Below are 13,370 nucleotides of genomic sequence, written 5' to 3'. Positions count from 1 at the left end.
CTGCAAGGTCTTTTGTATACTTATTGTATTCCATAACTGGGGTAGATCAAGACAGACGATCCGATCTATCTACGCTACAAACTATTTTCCCCGATCCGGTTGCCCAGATCACGGACTCTCACTAACCCAAAGCGGTTTAAGGCGGGATCAGACGGTCGCGGCCTGGAGGCTCAGGCGACCAGCAGACTGGCTGGCAACTGCAACGGGGGATCAACTCCTGAGGCTGGCCAGAGTGACCACCGCCCGGACTAGAAGCCCTCCTGCCCTCCTTCCTGCCCGGCTTCTTCCAGCTCTCCTCTCTCACACTCGCTTTCCACCAGACCTCGGTGTGGATCCCATTGTCGTCTTGTGATTGCCCGTCTCCCATGGTGATCCTCTCTTGACCTCATCCGTCTCGACTCTTCTTCTTCTCCCCTTACCTTTACATCCCGCACCTACTTGCCCCTACCCTTTTACTTTCGCCACGCTCTCCGCATCTGACGTTGTTCCAGCGGCGCTCCCCGTCGTTGTCTCATCCCACCCCCGGAAAACAGAACAACTATCCCATATCCCATACTCATTCACCAGCACGAAACCTGCGCTTTTAAGACTACTCTGCGGCAGCAGTGCAACTGACGTCTTCCGTCATGGCAACCAATGGCCACTTTGCCGCCATTGGCAACGGCAGCAGCGACAAGACAGCATATGAACACGGGGTGCAGGTCATCGACGAAAACAAGGAGTTCAAGTAGGTCCTTTCCTCATGTCTATGAGTTCCAATACGACAGTGTTGTTTGTGACGTCTGGGTTAAGTCTCAGGGGGTAAATTCAGAATGCGACTCTCCGTCATCCGCATCACCTGTTCAGGGGGTCTTGAGCGGCGCATCAGCTAACAACAACCACTCCAGTGCGAATCTGTCCAAGTATCTCACTCTAGAAGATGTCACACCAGCCGGCTTCAATTATCACCTCATATCCGTCTTCGGCTCCCAGTCGACGGGAAAGTCGACCCTGCTCAATCATCTTTTCGGCACCCAGTTCTCCGTGATGTCCGAGTTGGAACGCCGTCAAACTACCAAGGGTATCTGGATGTCCAAAAATAAGAATGGCGGCGACGGATCAATGTCCGACAACATCTTGGTCATGGATGTTGAGGGTACCGATGGTCGTGAGCGTGGAGAGGACCAGGACTTTGAGCGCAAGAGCGCACTGTTTGCGCTTGCGACGAGTGAAGTCCTCATTGTCAATATCTGGGAGCATCAGGTTGGATTGTATCAGGGTGCCAACATGGGCTTGTTGAAGACCGTTTTTGAAGTCAACATGCAGCTGTTCCTGAAAGATAGGGCGTACGTTTCGCGGATTGTTCTACGTATTGCTCGTGCTTCTTGCTGACCCTTAACCTATAGTACCAGCCACCGTTCTCTACTCTTCTTCGTCATTCGTGACTTTGTCGGAAACACGCCTCTCCAGAACCTGCAGCGGACACTGATGGAGGATATGTCGCGTCTATGGGACTCTATCTCTAAGCCTGCCGGTTTGGAACATTCTTCAGTCCATGACTACTTCGACTTCCAATTCTACGGCCTTCCCCACAAAAGCTACCAGCCAGAGCAGTTTGTTGCGGAGACAAAGAAGCTGAGTCTCCGTTTCCGTGAAGGACAGAAGGACTCCAATTTGGATGCGCGCAAGGGCGAGTTTTCCGATGGAGGCGTCTTCCTCCCCGAGTACCACCGTCGCATTCCCGCGGATGGCTTTTCTCACTATGCGGAGGGAATCTGGGACCAAATTGTGAACAACAAGGATCTTGACCTTCCTACTCAGCAGGAACTGCTTGCACAGTTCCGCTGTGACGAAATTTTGCGGGAGGTCATGGTTGCATTTGACGATGCGATCGTTCCCTTTGAGGATAAGCAGTCGCAGGCGGCTCGCCTTGGGGAACCGGAGATCCTTGGCGGCTTGGGAGCAGCGATGCGGGCCTCGCGGTCCAAGGCCTTCAAGAGCTTCGAAACGGAAGCTAGTCGCTACCACAAGGGAGTCTACCAGCGCAAACGTACCGAGCTCGAGAGCAAAATCGATACCCGTTTGAAGGCTCTTTTCCAGGGCCAGCTGGATGCGACCCACAAGTCTGGTATCACCGAGTTCAGCGACGCTGTGTCGGGTGCAGTCAAGGCCGGCCAGAAGAAGGGTACCGGTTATGATTTCGCCGAAATTGTGAATGAGGAAGTGACCAAGGCCGTACAGAAGTTCAAAGAGGTTGCGCACGAAACCGCCGTGGAGGGCGCGGCCTGGAGTGACTCTCAGCAGCAACTGGCGTTGTATGAGAAGGAGCTGGCGGAAGTGAGCGCTCGCCTGCGTCGTGAGGAGATGCGACGACTGGCCAGCCGGGTCGAGCGTTGGGTGCAGTCCCGCCTGGGCGAGTCCGTTGGTCTCGAGTTCAATGCCCTGGGGTCCGGACGGGCCGGGGGTGGCGCTCCGGAGGAGGGGGAAAAGCCCACGGAGAAGAAATTCTGGGACCGAGTATGGAATGTGTTCGTGGAGACCGTGCTAGATGCGGAGCGCAGATTCACCGACCGCGCCAGTAGCTTCGATGCCAGCTTAGAGGAGGTGGATGTTGGCCTGTGGAGGTTGCGCCGTAAGTCTTGGGGTGTTTTGCGTGCGAAGATCGACGAAGAAATGGTAGAGGGCAATCTGCTACTGAAGTTGCGCGAGAACTTTGAAGACAAGTTCCGTTACGATGACGCCGGGGTGCCCCGAATCTGGCGGCCAACCGATGACATTGAGGGCATATACACGCGGGCGCGCGAGTCAACGTTAACCTTGATTCCCCTTCTATCACGTTTCCGACTGGCGGAGACGTCTGCTCCGCCGCCACTGGATCGCTGGGTTGGGCACACGCCCAGCTCTGCGACTGCGGCCGATGAGGAGGACCTGCCGCCGATCGGTGGAGTCGACGAAGAGGAGGGCAAGAGCTTGGAAGAGGAGATGACAATTCTCAGCGAGTCTAAGCGACAGGAGCTGACGGTGCGGTTCAAGAAGGCTGCGGATGGAGTGTATGTGGAGGCCAAGCGCAGCGCCATTGGCGGCATGACGCAGGTGCCCCTGTACTTTTATGGCATTCTTCTGGCGCTTGGCTGGAATGAGATCGTTGCTGGTAAGTTTCGCCCCATGAATCTCGGATTGTGGATTGATCATGGCTAACTGTGCGCAGTTCTCCGTAACCCCGCCTACTTCTTCCTCTTGTTTGTGTGCCTCATTGCAGGTTACGTGACGTACCAGCTCAATCTGTGGGGACCGATCATGAAGATGACGGAGGCTGCGTCGAACCAGGCGCTCGTGGAGGGCAAGAAGCGACTGCGCGAGTTTCTCGAGTCTTCGGATACGGGACGACAGGCGATTGCGATGTCGACGGCCGGCGGTGCTGGCCGGGGGGAGCAGGTGGAGATGTCGCGCCTTAACAAGCAGGGAAAGACGACGGCCGAGGATGAGGATGGTGACTTGTAAGAGAGATAGATGGGGCTATTTATTACTTGTATTCAAATGTGTTCTTCTTTTATAGATACTGCATCCAAATGCACCCTTTAGCATAGCATCCCGCATTCCATTTGATTTCCATATCATGCCATTGCCGTTGCGGATATTAATTAACATCTCCGCGTTATCTCGCAATCCTGCTATCTCTCTCAACCTTCGTTATCACGCGTTCCTGCAGGCGCACCTCCGATGGCACTGCAGCCGGACTCCCCGCGGCGCCGGCACTACGAAAGGCTAAAGTGTCTAGTCTAGCCTGCAATGTGCTCGCCTCCATCAGCATCTCATCCATTTATCTTCTGACGATGTCATCTGCAGGCTCCACCCCGTCCGGCTGCCCCGACGCTCTCCGACGGTGCACAACAATCAATTCTGCAGTCACGCTCAGTATTCGTCTCTGCCGCACTCCTCATGCCGTGCCTGGTTTAATCTATGCATTGGAGTAAGGTAGTATCGCCTAGCAGGAGCGGAGTTCCTGCTGCGCTCACGCCATGGCGCCGGCGCAGACATAAATCGCTCGCTTTCCTCCGGCGCTGGCCGTTCTCTCGTGCCAGTTCGTCTACTGTGGTCGTAGGATCCTCTGTTCCCCTCGACAGCTCACAATGCGTGCCTTCTCCGCTGTCGCTGCTGCGGCCCTGGCGCTCTCTTGGGCGTCTCTGGCTCAGGCTGCTCGCCCCCGTCTTGTGCCCAAGCCTGTCTCTCGGCCAGCTTCGAGTAAATCGGCTGCGACCACGGGCGAGGCTTACTTTGAGCAGCTGCTGGACCATCATAATCCAGACAAGGGAACGTTTTCCCAGAGGTACTGGTGGAGTACTGAATACTGGGGTGGTCCTGGGTCACCGGTGCGTCTCTAGCATTTGGTCGTATGACCGGCCATATTGGAATCTAGCCGTTGGCAACGTCCGTGATCATGAGGAACATTGCTGATTAGACTAGGTTGTCCTCTTTACTCCTGGAGAGGTCTCTGCCGATGGCTATGAGGGGTATCTCACCAATGAGACTCTCACTGGTGTCTATGCGCAGGAGATCCAGGGTGCTGTCATTCTCATCGAGCGTGAGTGTCACCGCTACCATGGAAAAACATTAGCTGATTAGACTCAATCCAGACCGCTACTGGGGCGATTCTTCGCCTTATGAGGTGCTCAATGCTGAAACTCTTCAGTATCTCACACTGGACCAAGCCATTCTGGACATGACCTACTTCGCCGAGACGGTGAAGCTGCAATTCGATAACAGCACCCGCAGCAATGCGCAGAATGCTGTATGTAACCTTCACCGCTCTGTGTTTCTGATAGGTGCTGACGATCTAGCCCTGGGTCATGGTCGGTGGATCATACAGTGGTGCCTTGACGGCTTGGACCGAATCTGTCGCGCCTGGAACGTTCTGGGCTTACCATGCCACTAGTGCTCCTGTGGAGGCTATCTATGACTTTGTAGGTGTAACCTGCTTTTGCTGTCCTTACCCGCCGCTAATCAGATCAGTGGCAATACTTTTACCCCATCCAGCAAGGTATGGCACAGAACTGCAGCAAGGATGTTTCTCTGGTAGCCGAGTATGTCGACAAGGTTGGAAAGAACGGAACTGCCAAGGAGCAGCAGGCACTCAAGGAATTGTTTGGCCTGGGAGCTGTTGAGCATTTCGATGACTTTGCCGCGTGAGTACATCCATGTCCATAGGAGAAGCCATTCTGACAGGAACAGTGTCCTCCCCAACGGACCGTACCTCTGGCAAGACAACGACTTTGCCACAGGATACTCTTCCTTCTTCCAGTTCTGTGACGCCGTCGAGGTAAGTTACCAAAAGCATTTTTCTTCAGTAAATCACTATACTAACGAAAAGCAGGGTGTCGAAGCCGGCGCGGCAGTAACCCCCGGCCCCGAGGGTGTCGGCCTCGAAAAGGCCCTGGCCAACTATGCAAACTGGTTCAATTCAACCATTCTCCCTGATTGTATTCCACCACCCCTTGTCTCATCCCTCTCTATCTTCAAGTCTAACCCAGTGACAGACTGCGCAAGCTACGGCTACTGGACCGACGAATGGAGCGTCGCCTGCTTCGACAGCTACAACGCCTCGAGCCCCATCTACACCGATACCTCCGTCGGCAATCCCGTCGACCGCCAATGGGAATGGTTCCTCTGCAACGAGCCTTTCTTCTACTGGCAGGAGTGCGTACCCCTTACCTCATTCCATGATAACACACGAAAAACCCACTAATAAACATCCAGCGGTGCTCCCGAAGGTACCTCCACCATTGTGCCCCGGCTCGTCAGCGCCTCCTACTGGCAACGGCAATGCCCGCTCTACTTCCCCGAAACGAACGGCTACACGTACGGCAGCGCGAAGGGTAAGAACGCCGCCACAGTGAACAGCTGGACCGGTGGATGGGATATGACCCGCAACACGACGCGGTTGATCTGGACAAACGGGTAGGTCTCCTAGAGTCCGTAAAACTTGGTTGATTAGTCCAATGCTAATGAACCGGTCAAGGCAATACGACCCCTGGCGCGACTCTGGTGTGTCGAGCACTTTCCGGCCCGGTGGACCGCTGGCGAGCACGGCGAATGAACCCGTGCAGATTATCCCGGGCGGATTCCATTGCTCGGATTTGTATATGGCGGATTATTATGCGAATGAGGGGGTAAAGAAGGTGGTGGATAATGAGGTGAAGCAGATCAAGGAGTGGGTGGAGGAGTATTATGCCTGAAGGTAGGGACGGGGGTTGATGGTAAATATTTTGGGGACTGTACATAAGGAATGTGTTATGGGACATGATGATGGTATATATGGTCTTGCCAAGTGATGAGATAGTCGTTGGCTTTTTCTAGTACCAATGAAAACATACTCCATGTGGGTAATTGGGACGTTACTCACCAGTATATATATCAATTGTCAGGAAACATAGTAGTTAGTGTGTAGATACACCCAGTTCATCAGAGCCTCTACTATGTGGCTTTTACCTAAAGACTCTGCCCAGTCTTCCTGTCTTAGAATACCCAGATAATGGCCAAACCATCCACTCGTTCAAGAGACCAGCTTGACATGCCATGTTACCGGAGTTACTGCCAGCCATTTAAGGTAAAGGTCAATTCATTGTGGCCCGAGACGGTCATTTTCAACTGTGTGGTAATATATGATAGTTGTAGACGACCACATATAGTAGTCACTGAGAGAGAAATATATATGACATCCAACTGACTCGTCCACCCATATAATATTATATAAAAGATGTCTTTTGTATGATACTACTTGTATAGCCGTTCCGAGCACGTGACCGGATAGCCTAGCAGTTCTAATCCGGAGGATTCATTGCCTGAAGAAGCGCACCAGGCCGAATCCGGGAAAACCCTAGGAATCGATCTGATACATTTCTACCGCAATGGGTATGACGTAGGGAAAGGCAAGCATCCACTGTCCATACTCACATGACTGTAAACCGTTGCAGATCCATCTAGATCTGCCGACAGCATTATCCGGATACTGAAGTCCTGAACTCCTGTTTTAACTAATGCTCGGCCTCTGCGAAGTTTAACATCCGATAGTCTGGACGATCCGGTCCGTGCCAGCCTGAGGCAGTCAATGCACAGTCAGCGGAGATACTTAGTCAGCGCTGTTAAGCAGGCAGAGACCCCGATATCCGCTCAATTCGGAAGCCGGACCACCTGGATTTGCATTTCATCCACAAGTGGATTGTGGATCAACGTGGCTGATCGGGTCCCCTGAAGACACAGATCCGCTGACACATCCCACAATGGCCCACGTTCATTGGTGGGCGTGCTTCAGGCACCCTCAACGGCATCTATTCTTGCGAGATCCGATGGCCAGCTAGTAGGCTGGATCCCTGCTCCACAAATTTACCGGTCCATGCCAATATCCGCATCCGAGTATACGCACAGCCTAGATCGACTTGGCATGATGTATACTCAAGCTCTGTATCTTGAACCATGGAAGCCACATCGGCCCCCCTGGGGACCGATATACCGGCCAGGGGAATGCGAGGTTGTCATATATATGACTGGGGCGTGAGCACGGTTTTCCTTTTAGAACAACAACGAGAAAAATCATCGCATCCCTCTTTATTCCTCCGTGATCGCTGCCGTTTGACAGCTGGCTAGCGTCTACGACATGGCTCCCGATCAGACCGGGCCCTGGTCCCAGGACGAGGACCACCTATTACGCCAAAACACACCTAACACACAGCATACGCATAATGAAGAAGACCCTTCCCACCCCTCTGTGGCCCTCATTGGTCCCGAGGAGAGACAGAATCTAGTTCGGATTGCGACTCATGAGTCCATGAGACGGCGTTCGAGCGTCTATACCCAGCATACAGCCGTCTCTGGTCGTCCAGATACTATGGGCACAATCCGAGAGGATGACCCCTGTCTTGACCCCCAGACGGACAAGTTCGATCTCGGAAAGTGGCTCGCATATGGTCTCGGTGAGTTTCGTCGAGAGGGTGCTCTCGATCTTCGACCAGGCATCGTGTTCAAGAACCTTTCCATCTCAGGGACTGGCGCGGCCGTTCAATTCCAGGATACTGTCGCATCGACCTTCACTACCCCTTTTCGCATTGGCGAGGCACTTCAGAATCGTCATTCCCCGCCCAAGCGGATTTTAAATGAGTTCAATGGTGTGTTGAAGAGTGGAGAGCTTCTTCTGGTGCTTGGTCGCCCCGGTGCGGGCTGCAGTACTTTTCTGAAGTCACTTTGTGGTGAACTTGAGGGGTTGACTGTCAATGATGACAGCGTGATACATTACAATGGTAACGACACTCTTATTATCTACATGTGTTTCTACTGACATGATACAGGCATCCCTCAACATCAGATGATCAAGGAGTTTAAAGGTGAAGTGGTCTACAACCAAGAGGTATGTCTATGCTGTCGTGAGCTAGTATTACACGCACTAATTATGTTATAGGTGGACAAGCACTTCCCTCACCTCACCGTTGGCCAGACTCTCGAATTCGCCGCCGCTATGCGCACCCCACAGCGTCGTATCAAAGGGTTATCTCGAGACGAACACGCGAAGCATATCACTAAGGTAGTCATGGCTGTCTTCGGGCTGAGCCACACGTACAACACCAAGGTTGGAAATGAGTTTATCAGGGGTGTCTCAGGAGGAGAGCGCAAGCGTGTTAGCATTGCCGAGATGACTTTGGCCGCAGCACCTTTGGCGGCATGGGATAACTCGACCCGTGGTCTCGACTCGGCCACGGCGCTGAAATTCGTCGAGGCTCTGCGATTGATGGCTGATCTGACAGGCTCAGCTCATGCAGTTGCCATCTACCAAGCGAGCCAGAGCATCTATGACATCTTCGATAAGGTGTCGGTACTCTACGAGGGCCGCCAAATTTATTTTGGACCTACTTCGGAGGCAAAAGCCTTCTTTGAGCGACAGGGCTGGGAGTGTCCCCCGAGACAAACCACAGGCGATTTTCTGACCTCTGTTACCAACCCCCAGGAACGCCGGCCACGTGCAGGCATGGAGAGCCGTGTTCCTCGCACTCCTGACGACTTTGAAGCCTATTGGCGTCAGTCACCCGAGTACCAGAAAACGCTTACCGAGGTTGCTTCGTATGAAAAAGAGTATCCTTTGCATGGCAACAACGTTACCGATACAGAGTTTCACGAGCGCAAGCGGGCCGTGCAGGCTAAACACACGCGACCCAAGTCGCCATTTCTGTTGAGCGTACCCATGCAGATTAAGTTGAATACTAAACGTGCTTATCAACGGCTATGGATGGATATCCAGACCACTGTATCAACGGTCTGTGGACAGATCATCATGGCCCTGATCATCGGCTCGGTTTACTACAACGCCCCCAATGACACTGCTTCTTTCACTTCTAAAGGGGCGGCGCTCTTCTTCGCCGTCCTTTTAAATGCACTGGCAGCTATGTCTGAGATTAACACACTCTACGCCCAGCGACCGATTGTGGAAAAGCAAGCTTCCTATGCTTTCTACCATCCAGCAACAGAGGCTATTGCGGGTGTTGTGAGCGACATACCGGTAAAGTTCGCTCTCGCAGTCGCGTTCAACGTTATCCTTTACTTTATGGTCAATCTCCGACGCGAACCGGCCCAGTTCTTTATCTACTTCCTGATCTCCTTCATTGTTATGTTTGTCATGAGCGCGGTCTTCCGAACTATGGCGGCGGTCACGAAAACCATCTCCCAGGCCATGTCGCTGGCAGGAGTTTTGATCCTGGCTTTGGTCGTCTATACTGGATTTGTGCTGCCCGTTCCTTCAATGCATCCCTGGTTCGAATGGATTCATTACATCAGTATGTCTCATGTTCCTTTTGTTTCCTAGTTGACTCTTGCTGACTTGCTAGATCCGATCTACTACGCATTTGAAATACTTGTCGCCAACGAGTTCCACGGTCGCGAATTTCCCTGCTCTTCATTTATTCCGTCATACGCTGACATGAATGGGTCTTCCTTCGTTTGTTCCACGTCCGGATCAACTGCCGGCGAGAAGCTCGTCAGTGGAGATCGTTACATCGCCGTCAATTTCAGGTACTACTACAGCCACGTGTGGCGCAACTTTGGGATATTGATTGCTTTTTTGATCGCATTCATGGCGATCTACTTCGCGGCTACGGAGCTGAACTCATCCACCACCAGCACAGCCGAGGTATTGGTCTTTCACCGCAGCCAGAAGCGCGCCTTGTCGCGTACTACGGGCCCAAAGTCTGCTGATGTTGAGAATGGAGTTGAGCTGAGTACCATCAAGCCGACTGGCACGGGAAAATCAGAGAACCTCGGAGGACTCGCTCCGCAACAGGACATTTTTACCTGGCGCGATGTGTGTTATGATGTCGACATTAAGGGAGAGACCAGACGGCTTTTGGACCATGTGTCGGGCTGGGTCAAGCCTGGAACCCTCACTGCACTCATGGGCGTCAGTGGAGCAGGAAAGACAACCCTTCTTGATGTTCTGGCTCACCGTACCACCATGGGTGTGATCACCGGCGACATGTTCGTCAACGGCAAAGGGCTGGATGCTAGCTTCCAGCGAAAGACCGGGTATGTTCAGCAACAGGATCTCCATCTTCAGACAGCCACTGTTCGGGAATCACTGCAGTTCAGTGCTCTGCTTCGCCAGCCGCCGAATGTCTCGCTCAAGGAAAAGTACGACTATGTCGAAGAAGTGATCTCTATGCTGAAGATGGAGGACTTTGCTGAAGCAGTAGTCGGAGTTCCGGGAGAAGGCTTGAACGTTGAGCAACGCAAGCTGCTAACCATCGGTGTCGAGTTGGCTGCACGACCAAAACTTCTCCTCTTCTTAGACGAGCCTACAAGTGGTCTAGATTCTCAGAGTTCTTGGGCTATCTGTGCCTTTTTGCGCCGCTTAGCCGACCATGGTCAGGCGGTTCTCTGTACGATCCACCAGCCTAGCGCCGTTTTGTTCCAACAATTCGATCGGCTGTTATTCCTTGCTCGCGGCGGTAAGACTGTCTACTTCGGACCAGTGGGAGAGAACTCGCGCACACTTCTCGATTACTTTGAGACCCATGACGCTCCACGCCCTTGCGGAGAGGACGAGAACCCGGCCGAGTACATGCTCGAGATGGTCAACAACGGCTCCAATGCTAAAGGAGAGAACTGGTTCGATGTATGGAAACAAAGCAGCGAGAGTCAAGATGTCCAAGTGGAGATCGATCGCATCCATGCCGAGAAGGAGAACGCACCTGTCGAAGAGGACTCTGAATGGAGCCATACTGAGTTTGCTATGCCATTCTGGTTCCAGTTGTACCAAGTCACCTACCGAGTATTCCAGCAATACTGGCGCATGCCCTCGTACGTGCTGGCGAAATGGGGCCTGGGCGTGTTTGGCGGCCTTTTCATCGGGTTCTCTTTCTACCACGCCAAATCCTCTCTCCAAGGATTACAGACGGTTATCTATTCGATCTTCATGCTGTGCTCTATCTTCCCCTCCCTTGTACAGCAGATCATGCCTCTTTTCATCACTCAACGGGACCTCTACGAAGTCCGCGAACGTCCCAGCAAGGCATACAGTTGGAAAGCATTCCTAATGGCCAACATCATCGTCGAAATACCGTACCAAATCGTTCTCGGCATCATCGTGTTCGCCTGCTACTACTTCCCGGTAGTAGGCATTCAAAGCTCCGCCCGACAAGCCACCGTGCTCATCCTCTGCATCGAATTATTCATCTACACCAGTACCTTCGCACACATGATAATCGCTGCAATGCCCGATACCGTCACAGCCAGTGCCGTCGTCACTCTCCTCTTCGCCATGTCCTTGACCTTTTGCGGTATCATGCAGTCGCCTTCCGCTCTCCCGGGCTTTTGGATCTTCATGTACCGCGCATCCCCGTTCACATACTGGGCATCGGCCATGGTGTCTACACAAGTCTCAGGAAGGGAGGTGGTGTGTTCATCGTCGGAGTTGTCGGTTCTTGACCCCCCGACAGGTCAATCCTGCGGCGAGTATCTGGGACAGTATGCGGAGCTTGCTGGGGGGAATCTGCTGAACCCGAATGCTACAACGGGGTGTGAGTACTGCTCTGTGAGCACGGCGGATGCGTATATTAGTATGTCGGGCATTGTGGCAAGTGATAAGTGGAGGAACTTTGGTATCTTTTGGGTGTATGTTGTTGTGCAGATTGCGGCGGCGGCGGCGTTTTATTATTTGTTCCGGGTGAAGAAGTGGCGGAAGCAGTGATGCTTGCCATAGATTTTTTCCTTGCTTCTTGACTTGGTTTTCTCCTTCTTTTTCTACATTGTCTATATTTTGAGTGTTTGGATGCGTATATAGGTGCATTTCTTGTTGATATATTGAGATTAGAGATACAGTCATAATAGATTTTAGAATTTTACGATCATGTCTCAAGTTACTCATCTCTTTCCATCGATTACGCGTCGAATATCTACCACCAACAAGCTCCATCGTACAGAGAAACTGAAGAAGTTGACCCAACCTGCAAGGACTGACGCATGTCTCACATTGACCGCAGTGGCTGCCTCGTGAAGGTGGCGTCTGAACACCCGGGATGGCAACCCCTTGCAGATACGATAGTTACTCATGGAATGAAGAGTCACGACGTATCCATAGTCCCTTTGTGATATTCTACATGGGGAGGTATGAAACATGCCATGATGTCACATACTACATACCATGTATCACACCGACCTTTGTATGACACCCTCTTACCTTAACACATCCATGTATATACACAGTACTAAGTAGTGATGCACAATCCGGGCTAGATATACTGCATCAACATAGAGTAGTAACTATCCGAAATAAAGATCATCATGACACACATATACACGGCCAACCGATCTTCTATACTACACATATTCCCTTGCACTGAATATCATTCATGCGATCTACCCCACACACACACGCAAGGAGATCATCCCTAGCACGTACGAAATAGTCCTCATTATATCATAGTCCTGATGAATTGAGGGTCGAGGGGAAGTATAAATCACCTAACTTCCTCGTGGTAGCACGACACTTCGTCTCCTTCGTATCCTATCCCTCCAAGATACTTACTATATGCTTGCTTGCTCCTGTCACAATGAAGTTCTCCATCCTTTTCCCTATCGCGACTATTCTCTCGTTCGCCGCGGCGCAGAGTATCCCGGATTGTCTTGTATGTTGTTATTCCCGGACCTTGTCATGGAAATGAATGATATGGAATTCGGTGTAGAGTTGCTAATGATATCAGGGCAACTGCGTGGAGTCGAGCACAATCTGTGGCGATGGTGATATTAACTGCTATTGCACCAATACCGGTTTCCAGCAGGGTGTGGTGGATTGTTTGAATAATAGTGGGTGTGGGGATGAGGTGCAGAGTATGATCCCCCCCCTTGAAGTAAAGTAT

General features: G+C 52.2%; 3 protein-coding genes across 3 annotated transcripts; all 3 read left to right on the top strand.

The window, feature by feature from the left end:
• Positions 1–243: 243 nt before the first annotated feature.
• On the top strand, positions 244–3,574 carry sey1 (dynamin-like GTPase SEY1). Its single transcript, XM_025622156.1, has 4 exons — positions 244–727; positions 888–1,325; positions 1,386–3,130; positions 3,188–3,574. Exons 1-4 carry the CDS (start codon positions 627–629, stop codon positions 3,478–3,480), a joined length of 2,577 nt encoding a protein of 858 aa, XP_025485258.1. The 5' UTR covers positions 244–626; the 3' UTR covers positions 3,481–3,574.
• Positions 3,575–3,846: 272 nt separating this feature from the next.
• On the top strand, positions 3,847–6,370 carry BO87DRAFT_402756 (putative serine peptidase). The gene is made up of 10 exons (XM_025625710.1): positions 3,847–4,349; positions 4,444–4,561; positions 4,614–4,768; positions 4,818–4,940; positions 4,990–5,162; positions 5,209–5,296; positions 5,351–5,456; positions 5,514–5,673; positions 5,734–5,934; positions 5,996–6,370. Exons 1-10 carry the CDS (start codon positions 4,110–4,112, stop codon positions 6,210–6,212), a joined length of 1,581 nt encoding a protein of 526 aa, XP_025485257.1. The 5' UTR covers positions 3,847–4,109; the 3' UTR covers positions 6,213–6,370.
• Positions 6,371–7,527: 1,157 nt separating this feature from the next.
• On the top strand, positions 7,528–12,283 carry BO87DRAFT_323687 (ABC multidrug transporter). Its single transcript, XM_025620042.1, has 4 exons — positions 7,528–8,270; positions 8,319–8,377; positions 8,429–9,794; positions 9,846–12,283. The coding sequence occupies exons 1-4, from the start codon at positions 7,631–7,633 to the stop codon at positions 12,200–12,202; spliced, it is 4,422 nt and encodes a 1,473-aa protein (XP_025485256.1). The 5' UTR covers positions 7,528–7,630; the 3' UTR covers positions 12,203–12,283.
• The last annotated feature ends 1,087 nt before the right edge of the window (positions 12,284–13,370 follow it).

This window comes from Aspergillus neoniger (genome assembly GCF_003184625.1).
Source record: "Aspergillus neoniger CBS 115656 unplaced genomic scaffold BO87scaffold_1, whole genome shotgun sequence".
Classification (NCBI taxonomy): Eukaryota; Fungi; Ascomycota; class Eurotiomycetes; order Eurotiales; family Aspergillaceae; genus Aspergillus; species Aspergillus neoniger.
The sequence above is the reverse complement of the archived record's forward strand: the minus strand, read 5'-3'. Positions and strand labels throughout refer to the sequence as shown.

Coding starts and splice junctions, on each gene's coding strand:
- BO87DRAFT_402756 (XM_025625710.1), top strand. CDS start 4,110: ATGCGTGCCTTCTCCGCTGTCGCTGCTGCGGCCCTGGCGCTCTCTTGG. Junction 4,941..4,989: donor TGGAGGCTATCTATGACTTT/GTAGGTGTAACC, acceptor TAATCAGATCAG/TGGCAATACTTTTACCCCAT. Junction 5,674..5,733: donor CCTTTCTTCTACTGGCAGGA/GTGCGTACCCCT, acceptor ATAAACATCCAG/CGGTGCTCCCGAAGGTACCT.
- BO87DRAFT_323687 (XM_025620042.1), top strand. CDS start 7,631: ATGGCTCCCGATCAGACCGGGCCCTGGTCCCAGGACGAGGACCACCTA. Junction 8,271..8,318: donor CAGCGTGATACATTACAATG/GTAACGACACTC, acceptor GACATGATACAG/GCATCCCTCAACATCAGATG. Junction 9,795..9,845: donor CGAATGGATTCATTACATCA/GTATGTCTCATG, acceptor CTGACTTGCTAG/ATCCGATCTACTACGCATTT.
- sey1 (XM_025622156.1), top strand. CDS start 627: ATGGCAACCAATGGCCACTTTGCCGCCATTGGCAACGGCAGCAGCGAC. Junction 1,326..1,385: donor CTGTTCCTGAAAGATAGGGC/GTACGTTTCGCG, acceptor CTTAACCTATAG/TACCAGCCACCGTTCTCTAC. Junction 3,131..3,187: donor CTGGAATGAGATCGTTGCTG/GTAAGTTTCGCC, acceptor AACTGTGCGCAG/TTCTCCGTAACCCCGCCTAC.